The 19,376-nt window shown below is 42.2% G+C and overlaps 1 protein-coding gene across 1 annotated transcript in view; it reads left to right on the top strand.

Moving 5' to 3' along the window:
• LOC118216370 (NACHT, LRR and PYD domains-containing protein 3-like) overlaps positions 1–19,376 on the top strand; it is a 50,839-nt gene that overhangs the window by 20,422 nt on the left and 11,041 nt on the right. Inside the window, exons 10-11 of the mRNA XM_035397459.1 lie at positions 1,571–3,398; positions 9,954–10,127. Coding sequence (XP_035253350.1) covers positions 1,571–3,398; positions 9,954–10,127 — 2,002 coding nt within the window. The remainder of the gene's footprint in view (positions 1–1,570; positions 3,399–9,953; positions 10,128–19,376) is intronic.

The raw sequence follows: 19,376 nt of genomic DNA, 5'->3' as shown, positions 1-19,376 counted from the left end.
ATACACATGCATGGGCAGTTTCGGACCAATCGGACTTACGGTGTTTTATAGGTTTTGCCAAATTTATTTATTGATTGGTTTTATTGTGATGAGTTTAATTTACACTGGTACTTTAAAGAGTCTTAAATAAGTCTTAGTGTCAAAATAAAAGCCCTGGTTTCAGAGTGAGAGTTCTATAGCCTAATAAACAGTAAATTATACTAGAACCAATAACTATAATAGTAATAGACCAACATACATTAAAATAATACTGAAAGTGCAGAGTAAACATAATAATAAGAAAATTAGCTAAAAAAGCTAGTGGAACCAGGAAGAGTATAAATACAAAACAAAAGTAAAAGGTATTGATAAGTACCATTTTGGGGGTCATTTTATTTTTATTTTTGGGTCATTGTACATGTCAGCTATTGTTGTTCATTTTATTCTACTTTTCTAAGAAAATAAAACCAAAAGGTAACAGAGAAATAAAACAGTGAACACACATAAAACAACCATTCTCTTATCTTTGAAATATATATATATCACACGCATGCTTCTGTGTGATTTCATTCTTGTTGTGCAAACATCTCTCTTGACACGAATCTGTTATCTTCTGATTGCCTGGTCCATACATTACCTGATTTCACTCCTTCCAGTAGCGGCGTTAATACCGAAACACTTGTTACACAATCGTGTCATGGTATATAAGGAGCCTCCAAGAAAGGCTTAGTCCTTCAAGAGCAAGGATGGGTCCAAGCTCGCCAATTTGCCAACAGATGTTCCCCAAAGACAAATCGGTAGGATTTTGGGCATTTCACTCTCACAGTACACGATATAATTAAAAGATTCAAGGAATCCGGTCAAATCTCAGTGCGTAAAGGGCAAGGCCGCAAGCCCGGATTACAAGTGCATGGCTGCATAAACAGAGAGTGCGGGTGCTAGATTGGCCTGCCTGATCTGTCTCCAATTGAGAATGTGTGGCGCATTATGAAGCGCAAAATATGGCAACAAAGGCCCCGTACAATTGTGCAGCTGAAGACCTGCATAATGGAAGAATGGGGGAAAATCCCGCTTGCTAAACTTAATTTAAAAACTTATTTAAAAAATAGTGATGTTACACAGTGGTAAACACTCGACTGTCCAAACTTTTTTGGAGCGTGTTGCATGCATGCAAGTTTTATAATAAACATATATCTTCAAAATCAATTTGATTAGGTAAAACATGAAATACCTTGTCTTTATACTGTTTTTGTTTGAATACAAGTCAAAGTAAATTTACAAATTACTGCTTTCTGTTTTTATTTGCATTACCGTCCCAACTTTTTTGGAATTGGGGTTGTAATTGAGAAATATGTAATACTGTGTGAGAGGTGTGTAACACAATGAGAGAGGTGTGTAACATTGTGAGAGAGGTGTGTATGACTGTGTGAGGTGTGTAACATACTGTTAGAGAAATGTAACACTGATGTGTGTAAAATACTGTGAAAACTGAATGCATTAATATTCTATTTACTGTTTTTTCTTAAAATCTGTAATTGAATGAATGAAAATGTTTATCTCATTGTAAACATAATTTATTTCCTTTCTTCAGATGAATTCATAAAAAGAGCCCAGCCGGCACTGAAAACTCATCTGAAGAGGAAGTTTAAATGCATTTCCGAAGGTTTAGCAAAGCACGGCCACTTCATCCACCTGAATAAGGTCTATACAGAGCTCTACATCACAGAGGGGGGAAGTGGGGGGGTCAATAATGAACATGAGATCAGACAGATTGAGATAGCATCCAAGAGACAAACCACACAGGAGACTGCAATCCTCTGCAATGACATCTTTAAACCTTTACCTGGACAAGAGAAACCCAGAACTGTGCTTACAAAGGGCATCGCTGGCATTGGGAAAACAGTCTCTGTGCAGAAATTCATTCTGGACTGGGCAGAAGGAAAAGCCAATCAGGACGTTGATTTCATCTTCACTCTTCCTTTCCGGGATCTGAATTTGAAGAAGGAAAGTGAATTCAGTCTGATGCAACTTCTGCAGCACTACTTTCCACAACTGAAAGATATCAAAAGTTTTGAAGGCGATGAAGTCAAAGTTGTGTTTATCTTTGATGGCCTTGATGAATGTCGACTTCCTCTAGATTTCCAAAGCAATAAGATCTTCTGTGATATAACAGAGTCATCATCAGTGGATGTGCTGCTGACCAACCTCATTAAGGGGAATCTGCTTCCCTCTGCTCTCATCTGGATCACCTCCCGACCAGCAGCAGCCAATCAGATACCTCCTGAGTGCGTCCACCGAGTGACAGAGGTACGAGGGTTCAATGACCCCCAAAAGGAGGAATACTTCAGGAAGAAAATCAGAGATCAGCACCAGGCCAACAGAATTATCTCACACATAAAGTCATCTAGGAGCCTCTACATCATGTGTCACATACCAGTCTTCTGCTGGATTTCTGCTACTGTTCTGGAGACAATGTTGGGTAAAGTAGAGAGTGGAGATCTGCCCAATACTCTTACTGCGATGTACACACACTTCCTGCTTATTCAGACTAATATGAAGAATCAAAAGTATCATGGTGCTGATGAAACTAACCCAAAGAAACTGTCAGCATCAGATACAGAAATCATCTTAAAACTGGGGCAGCTGGCTTTTACACAGCTGGAAAAGGGCAATCTGATATTCTATGAAGACGACCTGAGAAAGAGTGGCATTGATGTCAGTGAAGCTTCACTGTATTCTGGGGTGTGCACAGAGATCTTTAAAGAGGAGTGTGGGTTGGGTCAGGAGAAGGTCTACTGCTTTGTGCATCTGAGCATTCAGGAGTATCTTGCTGCCTTGTTTGTGTTTCATTCGTGTGTAAATGAGAACAGAAATGTACTCAGAGCAGAAGAGTCAAAACCTCGCAGTGACAGTGTGCAGCTGTCTGAGTTAGAGAGGAGTGCTGTGGATCAGGCCTTAGAGAGTATGAATGGACACCTGGACCTTTTCCTCCGATTCCTTCTTGGCCTCTCTCTGGAGTCCATTCAGACTCTCTTAGAAGGATTACTGATGCAGACAGGAAGCAGATCACCTGTACCATACCTACAAGCACAGACAGAAAGCAGATCAGAGAGCATTGAGAAAACAGTCCAGTACATTAAGAAGAGGATCCGAGAGGAATCTTCAGCAGAGAGGATCATCAATCTGTTCCACTGTCTACATGAGCTAAATGAAAAAACTCTAGTGGAGGAAATCCAGAATTCACAGAGATCAGGAAAACTCTCAGATAAAAAGCTGGAACCAGACCAGTGTTCAGCTCTGGCCTTTGTGTTACTGATGTCAGAGGAGTTCCTGGCTGAGTTTGACTTAAAGGCCTACAAAACATCATCAGTAGGTTATCAGAGACTGGTACCAGTAGTCAAGAACTGCAGGAAGGCCATGTGAGTATTATGTCATTAATAATGTAGATGATTGACAACATATTTTCAGACTTTCTTTTTAAAATAGTGTGATTTCTGAATCATTCCGACTGCTAGTGCCCTCATTTAATGTTCTGAATCCAGAACAGAAGCAGCATCAAATTCAAAAACTTAACTTACTGAATGCTTCAGTAATAATTAATTTGCTACTTATTTTCAGATGCCAATTGTCAAGAAAATAATGAATTTGTTGACAGACAGATTAATTTGATGGACCAACCTTCATCAAAACATACAGCTCAGAGTGAAAAAAGAGGCTGTATTAAGTTACAATATGAAGACAAGGGGCACTATTTTGATGACAATGCAAGTGAAAACGCCCTTGAGGTCATATGGAATTGCTAGTTTTGTCTCTCACAAACAGAATATTTTTCAATGGGTTGGTAGTTTTGTGGTGTGCAGTAAACCTATCTGCATCAACATTGGTTGGGCAGCGTAATATGGTGTGCCCAGACCAGGGGCCTTGTTTATAAAGCTCTGTAGATTTCGTACTAAAATGCTGTGCATCTCCCCCCCCCCATTAACTCCTACAATTTACCATAAATGGTTAATGGAACACCAATTGTGAATATGATATGCTTACAAATCAGCTTTACATGCCAGTGAACTCTCAGGGAGAATGGAGAAGTCAGACTGCAAAGTAAAAGAGAGAAACTTAAAAAGAAAAAGTAAAAGAAAGTAAATGTGTCTTCATTACAGTTTTCAGAGTCCCACACCCATTCTGTTTTTGTCTGGGTGTTGAGTACCCCTTTTAAAATGCAAGCTCTCCCCCGAGATTTAGGTGCCGAGAGCCATAAGAAGGCAACCCTGGGTGAATAGAAATTATAATATGTGAAGAGTCACAGATGGCCAGGGACAGGAACCAGGGCAGGAGTGAATTATGACATTGATGTGACCTTTCCTCCTGGCCAGACACCATTTGTTTAGAGATTGTACTTGAGATGTTCCATCTCTCAATGATAGTGGTGTTAGATCGGAGACGCTTGTAAGACCACGCAGATTTGTAACCACGTATTAAAGAGTTAAACTGTCCTTCACCATCAAATTCGATTAAGTCTCTGTCTTTCCTGAACGCAACTGGAAGCAACAAGCAGCGAACAGAATTTTGATTAAAGAAGAAAAACAGAAACATTCTTCATTACTGAGGAGGAGGCCAGACGGGCCATATTGTTTGGTGGAAATAGAAAATTTGTGGAGTAGCAGAATGTCACAGCAGCTGAACCATTTCAGAAATGTAAAAGTGGTCAGAAGGAAGCGCATTGAATGCATAGCAAAGTGTAAGTGTCTGCGGTATATTGCAATTGTCATGAATTACTAATTATTGTTGCGATTCAGTCACGTCTGTGATGACACATTACCCAGAATATGATATAATACTTAATTAATACTTTGATTACACAGAAATTTATCTTGCATCTTAAAAGTGGCACAGTTTCACAAGGCGAAAGAAATATCCATCCACAGAAAATATACAGATATTACATCCATGTAAATATCTCCCTGATCTATCAAATTGAAATTACTGTTGGAACTCGCATGCAAGATTCGAATGGGTTCTGGGATAACATTACATTACATTACAGGCATTTGGCAGACGCTCTTATCCAGAGCGACATACAACAAAGTGTATAACCATAACCAGGAACAAGTGTGACGAAACCCTAGAGAGAAGTACCGGTCCAAGTGCAGGGAACAACCGCATAGTTCAACTTGGACCCTGATGGTTAAACTAATTAACACTAACAACGAGAACGGCAACAACGCAATCTATGGGGAAAAAAAAAAAAAATACAAGTAGTTGTTAAGACAGTTAATGCACCTAAGTCACCTATAATATAAGAGGCTTGAATCTTATGTGTCTGTACTGTGGGACTCAATACCGCTGTAAGGAAAAAAGGACGTCTCTCGAACGTGATGAAAAAGTACAAAGTTTATTTCCAATACCGGCAGTGACAAAGCGCACGAATGACACCTTGGATTCAGCAGAGTCAGAATGAACCACGAACCTTTCCAGAGGCTGCTTCTTATTTGTTTTCGAAGCTTTGATCAGTAGTGTTGAATATACATACCAAGACGGATGTAGTCAGTCCTTGTAACACCTATCAATTAGGCCATAGTGTATTGGCCGTCCTGTTGTGATTGAATTAGCACGTCTGTTGACTTGAATGGTTCCCAATCTCTCACTCCCGGTCGCTATTCTACCATTGTACCAACTGTATTGTGATAATGATAAGATCAAGGGAATGTGTGGCCAGCAGACATATTGGCATCAGAGACAGACTTCTTACACCGCCCCCCGAGGGCATAAGCTGAATCTCTGAATGTAACATATGGGAGGTGTCACCAGATGGTCCTCTGAATAGGGGTGTGATTATTAGAAGGCTGTGTACTTTGGTATGAAGAGAAAGGAACTGAGTGAAATGGGTCTGAAGGACATTTACCTGCATTTCACTACTTTTCCATCGGAGTCACCAGTTCCCACAATCTGCAAAATGTGTGTAATAACGGGTCATAGTTTGTGTTTTAAAGTTTGTTTTTTATAAATTTCGAAATTTTAGTTTTTGTTGAAAACATGTCTTTTTGTACCAGAGACTAACAAAAAAAGATCTGGTGTTTTGAACGTCGCAGTGTGTGCATGCCCCCAGCATGAACTGTTCACAGAGCTCCCCATTACATTTACATTACATTACAGGCATTTACAACTTATACATAGCATTTTTACATTGTATCCATTTATACAGCTGGATATATACTGAAGCAATTCCTGTTAAGTACCTTGCTCAATGGTACAACAGCAGTGTCCTTACCCGGGAATCGAACCTACGACCTTTCGGTTACAAGCCCAGTTCCTTACCCACTGTGCTACACTCCCCCCTGTCTGCAATTGGTCTATCTAAATATCACAGCTGATATTTGATGGCAGAGGTTAACTTTCTTTTAATTGTGCGTTTGGTTGGGCTAGGACAGTGATTAAGTGAGCTTTTGGAATGTTAAGAATGCACAGGACTTTCATACAGAGAGAGGCGGAGTCGCATGCGAGTGCTCGAGAGAGCAAGGACTGGTTGGCTGGCTGTAGAGCTGTTTCTCTAGTGAGTGTACATTAATCTTATCACGTGCATGTCTGAAATGAATGACACTTTAATTGAACTGGTGAGATTTTTTATTTGTTCATTTGTTTTGTTTTTTTCAATATTGGTATTAAAGGTCCAGGAAACTGAAATCTGTGAATTCTTTGCTGATGTGTTGTTTTAAAACTTTTTTGCATTGACAAGCGGCCAAAAAATATTTTAAATGATTCTTGCAAAAAAAAAACCTATAAAAGCCTCTGCCAAAATTGGCTTGCTCGTAACAGAGCCTCTCGAAATGTGCTTGATCTTCGCCATGACGAAATTTGCAGTTGGCTGCAGCTCTAATGTACTGTTTTAAAGTGTTATAAATGGGGCGATCGGATTGGCAATAATGAAATCAAACCCCACCATACCCACAGTGAATGTATTCATCTTTACACACCGTAAGTCAGATCAACACAAAACTTCATCGACCGATGCATCTGAATGTGCTCTACAACTTTGCTGTTGGGACCACCTATGTCCACCATATTGTTTGCCCGCCATTTGGACTTTTTTATTAGTTGGGGTGGGGAAGAGCTGTAGCTCCAAATCTAAAGTGTTACGACATCTAGTAAACTTCTTTACGGCAAGTGGCTAGAAGACATCCATGGCGACGCAAGTAATCCGACACCGTAGGGTCTAGTTTTTTATCAGTGAGGGGAGGGTCTGAACGTCGGGAAGACAGTGCCAGCTAGAGTGCATGCTAGGCTACTAAACGTTTGTTAGTAAAAGCTTTTTGAGAGGATGAATCATTACTTTTCTTTGGCATGGATCCATTTGAAGACCGTATCGGGTGAGTTTGTTTAGTCTTTGAATCTGTCATTATGCTGAGAAATAGCTAAACGATTTTATTGATAGGTTTTGAGTTTCTGTGCAAACGCGCGGAAACACGCTGGTAGCCTATAATAAAACAATGACGGCAATACACATATAGTCCGCTTCGTTCCGTTGCTACCATAACATAAACTATCTTGTGTCTACAGCTGCAGTTTCTTGCTGCAATTAGCCTACTAATATTGAATATAAACAAAAGACGCAATTTATGCTTTAGTCTGCCAATGTCTAAATAAATAATGCGGTACTCTGAGCGCAGTAGGCAGGTACAGGGATGGCGAGTTGATATTTCGTTTTTTTTGCTACTAAAAGTTTGTTAGTAAAAGCTTTTTGAGAGGATGAATCATTACTTTTCTTTGGCATGGATCCATTTGAAGAAAATATCAGGTGAGTTCGTTTAGTCTTTGAATCCGTCATTATGGTGAGAGAAATCGTATTCCGTAGCAACAAGATAAACCAGACATTAGCCCTAAAATATGCCAATACAGCAGTGAAAACGCTGCTCACTGAATAACAAAATAAACGAGACAAAGTTTTTAAAAATTATACCATGTCATTCTACAGTCAATATCTGGGACTAAACATTGAATAAATATACAATCTTACCATTGGTTTTACACGTAGAGATGTCTCTTTTGTGACTGAGTAGTCATATATTGTCTTGGACAACCTGTTTGTGAAATATATGCGCATTTGTGATGCCTGGGCAGGCTACCTTCAAAAATAGCTGTGTGTAATACCACACCCGTTGCTTACGGTGTTGTCGCCCTTTTCAGTACAATTTGGCTTGATTGACAATTCATTTATTCAGTAGGTGAGAGTATAAGCTTTCTAATGATGTATAACTCGTCTGATTTTTCTTTTGGAATAGCGTTTTATAGGTAACCGAAAATTTTCTTATCTGCCAATGTCTAAATAAATAACACAGTAGGGTACTCTGCGCTCAGCACGCAGGTCGCGAGCTGATATTTAGTCTTGTTTTGTTTTTTTCTCAATATCGTATTATGTAATATTATTCTATCTGTCTCTGAGGCGCTCTGAAATGTGCATTCTCTGCCAAGTTGAGCAATGGATTGGAATATGTGTGTGACGCCTATTGTAGTTGCGGCGCGGAAGCGCTGCAGCTCTACATACACGCTGGGCCATCTAAATGCTGTTTTATACTTACTTATGTAGTCTGCATAGTTTCCGTTGTGTGCGGCACTCTCCAAGGGCCAAATCATTTGTACGGCATATTGCACAGGTTGCACAGGCCACGTAATTTGATTTTGTTACTGACCGTTATAGTTCAAAAGACAACACCTTCATTCATATTTCCAGACCTACTAAATACTGCACCAATGACCACAAAAATGCTCAGCTAGATGTAACTTGTTGCAACAAAGACATTCACCGGACAAAAGCGCTTTTAGTCGCATATTTAACGTCGCCTACCGGTTTAGTGAATCAACTGTTATAACCTGCTTAGTCAAAGCCGTATGCCAGTGACCTCATGTCAGCAGTCAACCAATCTTCTTCTTTACGGCGTATGCGGGCACTGGTTACTAACTATGCGCTTTTAATTTCTTGAGGAGGTCTGAGTCTTCAACGTGGCCATGGTCTGCACATTGCCCACGGTCTGCACATTGCCCACAACCCCTACACAGACCCATTTTTACGTGTACTATGCAGAAGTATAAAACAGCCTTTAGTGTTACGACATAGTAAAGGCCTTTACGCCTAGCGGCTAGGAGACATCCATGGCGATGCAGTAGATATGTTGGGTGAAGGTATATGATCATGAGGACAACACCATTTAAAAATCGCTCCATGGGGGCACACTTGTGCCAATGCTTGGACCCCTCCCAACGCCACTTGCGGCTTTAGTTCTAGTTATTTCTGTACTTGCCGAACTGTTCATGAAGAAAAAAAACAATCCTTGCTTTTAATTGTAAGTTTTAAATTGTCAGAGCAAATGTTTGAATCCCAGGATTGTGTTTGAAAGGGGGGGAAATCACACTTTTTTCTTCCTTTTCAATGAATAATTAATGATTAGAAAATGACAAGAGAGAATGGTCCATCCCCTTTTTATATTTTAGTTTGGGGTCTCTTGAGAGCATATTGCATCTTTTCAATATTAGGCAGTAAATGTTACAAGGCCAGTAGTACCACCCTGGCGTCTGCTTTATTTTGGTATAGGCTGACCCAGAATCCTTAACACAGTCCCTGTAGATAATGTGAAAATAGGAAGGTAAAAGGACTGTTGATATAATTGGTGCCAGAGTGAGGTGTTCTCAGGCAACTGTTAAAGTGACCTCAGCCCCCGGTGCCTGTTCTTGAGTTAATTCTGAAGAAGATTGGCCATTTGGGTCAGAATTACATCTGTAGAACTGTCAAGAGTTCAATCCAGCAGGACGTCTAATTCTCAGGTTTAAAGTGCTGCAGTTTGAGCATGTAGCACAGACATCTTCCTCAGAGCATCCTCAACCTTAAAACCCTCAGTTTTACTCTTCATCACTGAACACTATTATAGTTTAATTATTAACATTACAGTTTTTATGTGTACCTAATATAGTATCTTAACTCTTTGCAGACTGAACAGCTGTGACCTCACAGAGAAGTCATGTGAAATTGTGGCCTCAGCTCTCCAGTCATCAAACTCACCCCTGAGAGATCTGGACCTCAGCTACACTAACCTGGGAGATTCAGGAGTGAAGCTGCTCTGTGCTGGACTGATGAGTCCAAACTGTAAACTACAGAGGCTGGGGTGAGTAGTGCTGTGCTGTGTGACCTTAACTAAATAGAAGTAGCGATCATGGCTGTGTAAGGCCCAGATCAGACAGGACGCATTTTGCAGGCTGAAAAACGCGAGGCGCACCGCACTGCTTTTTTTTGTTGAACCCAGGACGCGTTTTAGCGTCTTTTTTTCTTTCTTGTTGTTAGGCAACCGCAGAATCACCTGTCATAAGTCCAACCGTTATTTTGCTGTGAAGTAAACTCACCAATCTATATATTTTATTAGAAATAGTTAGTGAAATAAAAACATCTACATATAAAATGGACAGGCGGAGGGCACTTGCTCTGGCTCTGTTTGAGAGTGAGAGGACGTTAGCAAATTGCAAGTTGGACACAGACAGACGGAGATCCGTGTGGGTACATGAGACCCTCAGAAGGAGGAGAAACTATGGAGAGTACCACCAGCTGGTCCAGGAGCTTTGCGTACTTCAGGATGAATTGAGAGCAGTTTGACCATCTGCTCTCAATTGTTGGGTCCAGCTTCACAAAAATCACTACCAACTACAGGGAGTCCATTAGTCCTGCCGAGTGGCTGAGCATTTGTTTGCGGTAGGTTATATGTTTTTTTAACGTTACTGTTATATTTTGTTTACCTACTGTTTTTCTAACATCCTAAAAATCTGACAGGTGTAGAAGTGAGACTTTTTGTTACTTTATAACTTACGATGTAGTCAAGCAGGCGTGATACTTGTGAACGTAAATCTATCGCTGTTTCCGTCGCAGCACTTTAAAATTTCTTCTCACCGTGAAGAGTGCCTGACCCGCAACCGTTGTAATGTGTTAACACGGCGGCGCAATTATATCGAGAAATACCATCTTCGGGGCGTGCTGCAACGGACACAGTGATATTTTTCAGTGCAATGGCGAGTTCAAAACCCAATTTTTACACATCACTGACCAAAAATTCACTTAAGTGAACAAAACCAAAGACAAAAAATAAAAAATAAAAACCGCCCCTATTCAGTCACCCAATGCCCTTAGCAAAAAGAAGCTCTCCTTCCTCCACTGAGCATACTGCTCCCCTATAGCCCCATACACTCTTAAAAACTTCTAGTGTCCTCATGGCCTTGTAGTACCTGAACTCTACCATGACTCTGGCCTTAATCATGCCCCTGACCATAACTACCGTATCTTGTGCATCCTGTTCACAATCCTATCTTGTTCAACCTGGGTTTTACGGCTCAGGCAAATTGCCATTTTTGCCTGCCCCAAAACAAAGTTAATGAGCTGAGACTTCGCCCTCTGTCTGCAACTGTATGGAAAACCCAGGATAAAAACAGCTTTTTTGAAAAAGTTTCCCCCATTGACCTAAACAGTTGACCCAAGAAGTAGAACAGAGGCCGAAGTCTCACACATACAGAAAAGCAATGAAAAACAGTTTCCCTCTCATTGCAGAAAGGACAGTGGTGGGAAACCGCCGGGTTCATTACAGAAATAAAACTATTCACTGCAATTATCCCATGCAGCACCCTCCACTGTAAATCCCCAACCCTTTTGGCTAATGGTGGTTTGTATAATGCCCGCCACTGTGGCTTTTCCTCCTCCATTAACCCCAAGTAAGACCTCCACGGTGTGTCTGTGAGAGAAATCAGCTTCTTTTCATTCACCACTTTCACCACCATGTTATACAGAGTTTTTCCGTGTGCCACATCCAGGGCCACATTGTCCATACTCCGATGTTCTAACAGGGGACCTTTATGTACAGAATCAGAGAACCTGGGGGACACCAGGAGCCTAGGGAACGGATCTCCTGTGTTATGCTGGCCTAGGTTAGGTCCACAGTCTCTGAGCAGGTGCCGTTCCACATCAGTTAGGGCCTGCCTCCAGCCCAGCAGCACCTCGGAGGTATACCGCCCCGACCGCACCCGAAGGCGAGTGCCAAAATCCCCCACCTGGTCCAACTCCCGGCCAGCCGTGCCCACAGCCTGCCGTAACTTAATAGTCTTAGAAGCACATAGCAGTTCAGTTAGCTGAGGAAGGGCCTCACAGCACACATCCAGCTGGGACCCATACACCAACGGCTCCTCCAGGAGCCAGAAAGTCAATGTAGCGGACCCTGCACGGCAACGTTTCAGGAAACCCCATGCACGCAGCAGGCCATGGTAAAACACAGATAATCCACTCAGTGTAGGACCTTTGTAATCCATAAGAAAGATTGATGCATCAAGACCCAGCCCACCTGCCCTCTGAAGGATTGCACAGGCTAGGGGCCTCCAGACTAAGTTCGCTGGGCCATAGAGCAGCCTCTGTATGAACTGCAACCGGAAAGCAGCCCCCCTGCTTCCCAGGTGCACCAGCCCTTGGCCCCCTTCTTCCTTGGGCATATACAGCACATTCTGTGGAACCCAGTGTAGTCGGTCCCAGAAAAAGTTCACCAGCACTGACTGAACCCTCGCCAGTAGCCCTTACGGGGGGTCCACACATGCTAGGCGATGCCACAATGCAGATGCCACCAGATTGTTGATCACCAGTGTCCTTCCCCGATATGACATTTGTGGTAGCAGCCATTTCCACTTCCTCAGACGGCCCTCCACCATTTCTAATACACCTTCCCAATTTTTCTTTACCATGTCATCATCTCCCAAAAAAATACCCAGATACTTAATGCCCCCACGAGTCCACTGCAGCTCCCCTGGCAGCGTAGGCTGCCCACCCCTCCAGCCTCCCACTAACAGTGCTTCACTCTTGATCCAATTGATCTTTGCAGATGATAACACCTTGAAATCATTAACCATGGTAGTTAACACATCCACATCTTTCTGACCAGAGATCATAACAGCAAGATCATCTGCATAAGCTGACAATTTTACAAAAGCTGGGCAACCTGGAATTTTAAAACCTGTAATTGCAGTCCTTATCCTGTGCAACAGGGGCTCGATGGCCAGCAAGTAGAGCATTCCACTCAGTGCGCACCCCTGTCGTATTCCCCTACACACCTTAAAAAGGGCACTCAAACCACCGTTTACCTTCAACACACTCTCAATGTTCTGATACAACACCCTAACCTTGGCAATAAAACCATGGTTGAACTGGAAGGCCTCAAGGGTCTTCCAAAGGTACTGGTGTTCCACCCGGTCAAAAGCCTTTTCTTAGTCTAAGAAAATGAGACCAGTGTCAATCCCCAATTGTCCAGAGAGGGCCAAAACATCCCGAACTAAGGCTGCATTGTCAGTTATTGTCCTGCCAGGCACACAGTAGGTTTGGTCAGCACCAATAACCTGCCCGATCACTTTCTTCAGTCGGTTAGCCAGAGCCTTGGAGAGGAGTTTGTAATCGGTAGAGAGCAATGTCACGGGCCGCCAGTTCTTTACCTCCTTAGGGTCACCCTTTTTTGGCAGCAAGTTCACAACCGCCCTCCTGCAGCTCAACGGCAGTGACCCTCCAGCCAGACTGTCATTGAGCACGGATAGCAAGTCTTCACCTACCACCTGCCAGAAGCCCTTGTAAAATTCTACTGGCAGCCCATAAATTCCAGGGGCCTTCCCACTCGCCATGTCCTGAAGTGCTGTGTATAGTTCCTGCTGAGATAGAAACCCCCCTAGATCCCCACTGGCATGAACGGTTGGAAGCCCGTCGTAGAAAGCATTTGCTATATCTGCCTCCTCTCTATATTCACTCAGATAAAGCTCTGAAAAGAACTCCACTGCCTTCCGTCGGATTGCAGTAAGCTCTGTGAGCTCCTGACCTGTGATGGATTTCAGACAGTGAATAAACCGACTCTGACCACTTTTCTTCTCTAAGCCAAAGAAAAACTTTGATGGGGCATCCATCTCTGGTACATTCTGGAACCTTGACCGCACCAGTGCTCCCTGAGCCCGTATGCCCAGCAGGTCAACCAAAGACGTTTTTTTGGCTTTGAGGACACCAATTGTTTCTCTTCCTCCAGAGGTCTCCACCAAAGCTTGGAGATCCTCTATTTCGCTCTCCAGTGCCTTCATAGACTGGGTGATGTTTCTTGTGACATTTAGAGTGTATTGCAGACACAACTGCTTAATCTGTATTTTACCACAATCCCACCATTGTTGCAAAGAGTTGAAAGTATGTCTTTGCTTCTTCCATGTAGCCCAAAAAAATTCAAAAACCTCCCTAAAATTAGAGTCGTGTAGGAGTGTATTGTTAAAATGCCAGTAAGCACTCCCAGTCTTAAAAGATTGGATGGAAAAAGTCCCTGTCACTAAGCTGTGATCAGAAAAACCCACCGGGGTTATAAAACACTGTTTTATTGCACTAGCTTGATGCTCAAACACATATATCCTATCTAATCTAGCCATTGTGATTGAATTTCCTCTAGTGTGTGTCCAGGTGTACTGCCTATGCTGTCCATGGACACGCCTCCAGACATCACACAGCTCATGTGTCTCAATAATTTGACAGATCAATCTGCTGGAAGGTGCATGTGGTTCTGTATGGTTCCTATCCAATGTGTCCTGCACTGTACAATTAAATTCTCCAGCAACATACAACAAGTCATCAGTGTTACATTTAGCTATTATTTCATTAAGCACATTCAGAAAAATCACCCTCTCTGGTCCATATATTGGGGCATACGCATTAATAAAGACCATGTTGAAGTGATCAAACTTTGCAACCACCTTCAAAAGTCTACCTCTAACCACCTCCTCTACAACATAGGAGAGTGGCGAGAAAGACCTTGAAAACAAAATGGCCATCCCTGAGCTATTTGAGCTCTTATGGCTCAGAAAAACCTCACCCTCCCACTCCTTCCCCCAGTCAGCCTCATTACCAGTATCACTGTGTGTCTCTTGAGCAAAGGTAACATCAATGTGTTTTTGCTTTAATAACTGTAAAAAAAAATTCCCCTCTTTCTACCATCCCTCTTCTACCGTGTTGCTATCTTAGCCTCTGCCATGTATGGTAGAGTGATAAAGAACAAATAAAACAGCACTAGAAACACTGAACAGAGAAAAGGGGGAGTTTGCCTTCTGCCTAAGTATCATCGTTTAGCTTGATTTGTTCCTTAGCCCCTTGTTCGTTCACCTCCTCCCCACCCATGCTATCTGCTTGAGAAAGCCCCTTGTTCATTCGCCTCCTCTGCCACCTTCTCCCCCCCCTTTTCCTACAACCACTTCTGTTGTTTCAGACACAACATTATAAGTATTATCATTACCCCCCTGATCTGAGTTTGTTTGCTCTTCCCCTGCCCCGCAAGAAGACGGGCCAGCAGGCTCATCTGCAGCAGGCTCCCTGTTCAGACAGGATCTAGCTAAATGACCCACACAGTTGCACACAAATCATCTCGAGCTATCAGAAGTCGCATACACAGTATAATCAAAATTGTCAATCCTAAAATTGAACGACATGGAGAAATGATCCGTATCATCATTTAGAATCATGTGCACTTGACTTCTGAAAGACATAACGTGCTTTAAAAGCGGGGACTGAAAACCACCGGAAAGTTTCTTAATCGGGTAACTATTTTACCGTGACGTGACAACGCTTGCGTTAGCATTTCATTGGTAACAATAGGCGGTATATTTGACAAAGTAATCCTTCTCGCCGGGTTGACGAGAGGAAGCACCACGGTAAAAGTTTCCTTAACAACAATTCCATGTTCAACTACGGCATTAACTTTGTCAATGCTGTCGAGAAACACCACGATTCCTTTATTCATTCTTGACGCGAACTTAATACACTCGTGTCCAACCACCTCCGCTATCGCTAATATGCACTCTTCTACCGAGCACGGCACACTCGGGGCGGCTTTAATGCCATTTCGCCGAGTGAGCCGCTCACCACCTAGGGACGCTGGCATACCGACCAGCAAAGCTGGTCGCCCTCTTTAAAAAAGCGTTGCCTACCTACTAGTAAACAGCGCTTAGGAACAGTATAACAGAGAGAAAAAACAGTACAACTCCTGAAAGACCCTCACCGGTGCGAAATAAAGGAAAGTTTGGAAAACTCACCGACAGTCGTGCTCCAGCCACTCTCACTCTCAGCAGAGAGAGAGAGAGAGATTTAAAAACCCCTTTTATTGGGACATTGTTCAACCACAGAAATTACTGTACTTCAAAATAAAAATAATAGACAAGCAACATAAAGAGAAAAACTATTAAAAAAAACTAACCACAGGCAGAAAAGAGAGAATAGATAGAGAAAAGAGAGAGAATTTTTTTTTGGAATTTTTATCCATCCTTTATTTCTACACTCAACACACCACTGACATTACATACCTTACATTACATAAAAAACAATACACCAATAAATCAAAGTTCAAAACTAACATTAAAACCACAAGTCTACCACAAAAACACTGTTAACAAAAAAAATAAATAAATACATTTAAATAACTTAGTCATGTTCATCCTATTCCATCTGCAAACAGTAATTAATTTCCTTCCACTGAACATGAGACACCCTTAAGACACCACACACTCTGAAACACACTCAAACTCTCCATTACTTTGTGATACTGAAACTCCATCAACACCCTATGCCTGATCATACCCCTTAGCACAACCACCACATCTTGCCTATCTCCTCCACCAATTGTGTTTTTGCGACTTGTGTAGATTGCCATCTTTGCTTGCCCCAAAATGAAATTAATAAGTCAATACAGTAGCCTACATAACTTAAGGTATGATTTTACCCAAAAATCCAACATACCTGACACAAAATAACAACCGCAAATCCACGTTTCGGTGCCTGGATTTGAGTTGTTTCTGCGAATTGCAGCGATGCATCACTTTTCTTTTGCTTCGGGCAGTCTGTAAAAAGATTTCTTGTTGAATGTCCATGGACCACTGGTTCTTTAGTAAGTTGTAAGAATCACTGTCGAGTCCAACTGCCTTTAATTTAAGCAGATAATCGTTTGTTTTACTCCCGGTTTTGCAGTTTCCTCTACTAAAGTCAGCCATGTCGCAGCATGTTTTGCCACTCAATCCCGACTGAGGGGCGTATTCCGGTGGGAAAGTGACGTCAATGCATACCCTCTATTGAAATATATTTTTCGCAATCAGACATGAATTCATTGGAAATTTTTGGTGTAAGATTTTTAATTTGATCAATAAATGTATTACAATGCGTTTGATTAAATTCTGACTTGTACAAATTGCCATAAAAGTTGCTGACGTATTTTGCGATATGGGCCAGAACTGACAATTCCATTTATTCTAAGGGTAGATATATTATTTATTTTCCTATTTCTCTTTTCTAATGCAAAGAAGTAATATACTCTAAGGTACTGCGCGTGTTGAGGGCATCGAGATACTAGAACTGGACACAGCGTCCGCTTACCGGTTTCATGGATTTCAATGGGAGCTGCTGAAAGCGCATGAAGCCAATTCATGGACGCAGCCATGTTTGATTATGGGCCGTTGGCACCAGGGCGTGCGCACTGGGTACCTAAACGTGAAGGATCACGGTAAACGCAGAGCAATGTCGTCATAGACATAGGGTGTTTCTCAATACGCGTTCTTGTCTGTACTTGTGTCCTTGTGAAACGTCATCTTTTGCGGCCCAAGTACTGTTCCAATACTGAAGTTCGCATTTCGCCAAGAACGGTTAAAATTCCCGGAAGTGTTCTTGACACGCCCACTTTACCGAGGATGCATCGGTTGGTAACTTGTATGAACTACTTTCGTCCCACAATAGGCCTATTTCACATTTCCGGGTATGTAAACCGGATGTAGGGGTCTTTCATTTCCGGTTATCTTAACAGCCACCAAAACAATGGCAGCGACGAAGAGCAACCAGTTTTGTTGCGTTCCCCTGTGTGCACAACAAAATGTAGGGTACAGTCTCTGGGTATGTACCAAGCGGCCAAAACCAGACTTCGTTTTTGAAGCTCATTTCCTGGTGTTGTAGTTCCTGGTTGCTCACTAGCGCCACTACGGATGGCTCCAGTATAGGTGTTTTCATATCCGGTTTCCATGTAAGTCTACGGTACAAATGCGATCAAAATACAAAGTCAATAATTTTTTCTCACAAGAACAAATAGTCATAATAGGTGTATTTTATTGGTCTTATGACTGTCCATGGGTCGATTTCATGATTTGTTGCGTCATTTGGGCACAGTGTCAATATTTGTTCTGGACCAATGAGGTACAGCTTGCGTCACTTCCGGATTACTGCGGAGGACTCAGCTACAGTGGGGGCTACAGTCTATGGTCACTGGGGTGGGCGGTGGCGCTTCTTGGCCTTGCCATTGCGGCTCCGGCTACGGTCCGCCTGTGCTAAGTCTGAAAATGCAGGCATCCCATTTCGTGGTGATTTCATTATGGCGTGTGCTATTTACAGCTGCTCTAGACGACCATAAAATAATCCTCCTCTTAAGTTTTTCGGTATCCGAGTCATTTTTACTATTTCCTTTAGCCTACTTAACCAAATAATTACTTGGCAGAAAGCGTAATCAGCTTGCTATATTTGGTAGTCCAGTAGTAGCCTGTGCTAAAACAGTTCGCAACTTCGGCTACCAAGCCATTTGACTAGCTAGCTAACCTTAACCGGCAAACATTCAATCTGTCAAACGTGTTTGGCGGCTTGTCAGTCGTGTACATTCCGTAAATGTCTACCTGGGCCATGCTTCACGCATGTGACAAAGCTACTATAATCCCGATTTTGGGATAAACACTTTTTCAGTTTCACGAAGCGAATTAAGAGTTTCAAGGTTCATTTGCTGATTATACAACACACGATGAAATCACACACACAGAATTTAACGAAATTAACCATCTTGGCATTTAGAAAGGAACATGTTTTTAGCATTTAAGAGACCGACAAGCTAGGCATTTAAGACAGTGGTTCTCAGAATCGGTTCTGGGGGCTCCTTGCGTATATTGGCTTTTCTCCATTGGTTTTGATGATTTACAAGAAAAAAATAATAGCCTAATAATAATTAGAAATTCAACGTAGGCTACATTATTTTTCTTCATGCACCAGGTGGAAAACTTGCCGTACAAAGTGCGTTGTCATATTTACACGCCTGCAGATCAGTTATTAAAATACTTGGTAGATTTGTTAATCACCGCTGAGTGTTAATTTTTGTTCGGTAGAAAGTGATTTGCGAACGATCGGTCAGCTAGCGTCACCCAGCAAGTGAACACCACAAACGGCGATGGAGTAGTAGCAGGCTCATTATCTGACTGGCGAAAACCTACGACGATAACTTGCTCGGTTAACAGATCTACCAGACAGTTATACGAAAATTTGCCTAGTCAAATCACCAGTAGCCTACACATCTCCGATTGATTGACCATCAGTG

The sequence above is a fragment of the Anguilla anguilla genome, chromosome 17, assembly GCF_013347855.1.
Source record: "Anguilla anguilla isolate fAngAng1 chromosome 17, fAngAng1.pri, whole genome shotgun sequence".
Taxonomy (NCBI): Eukaryota; Metazoa; Chordata; class Actinopteri; order Anguilliformes; family Anguillidae; genus Anguilla; species Anguilla anguilla.
Note: the sequence above shows the minus strand (reverse complement) of the source record. Positions and strands in the feature narration are given on the sequence as shown.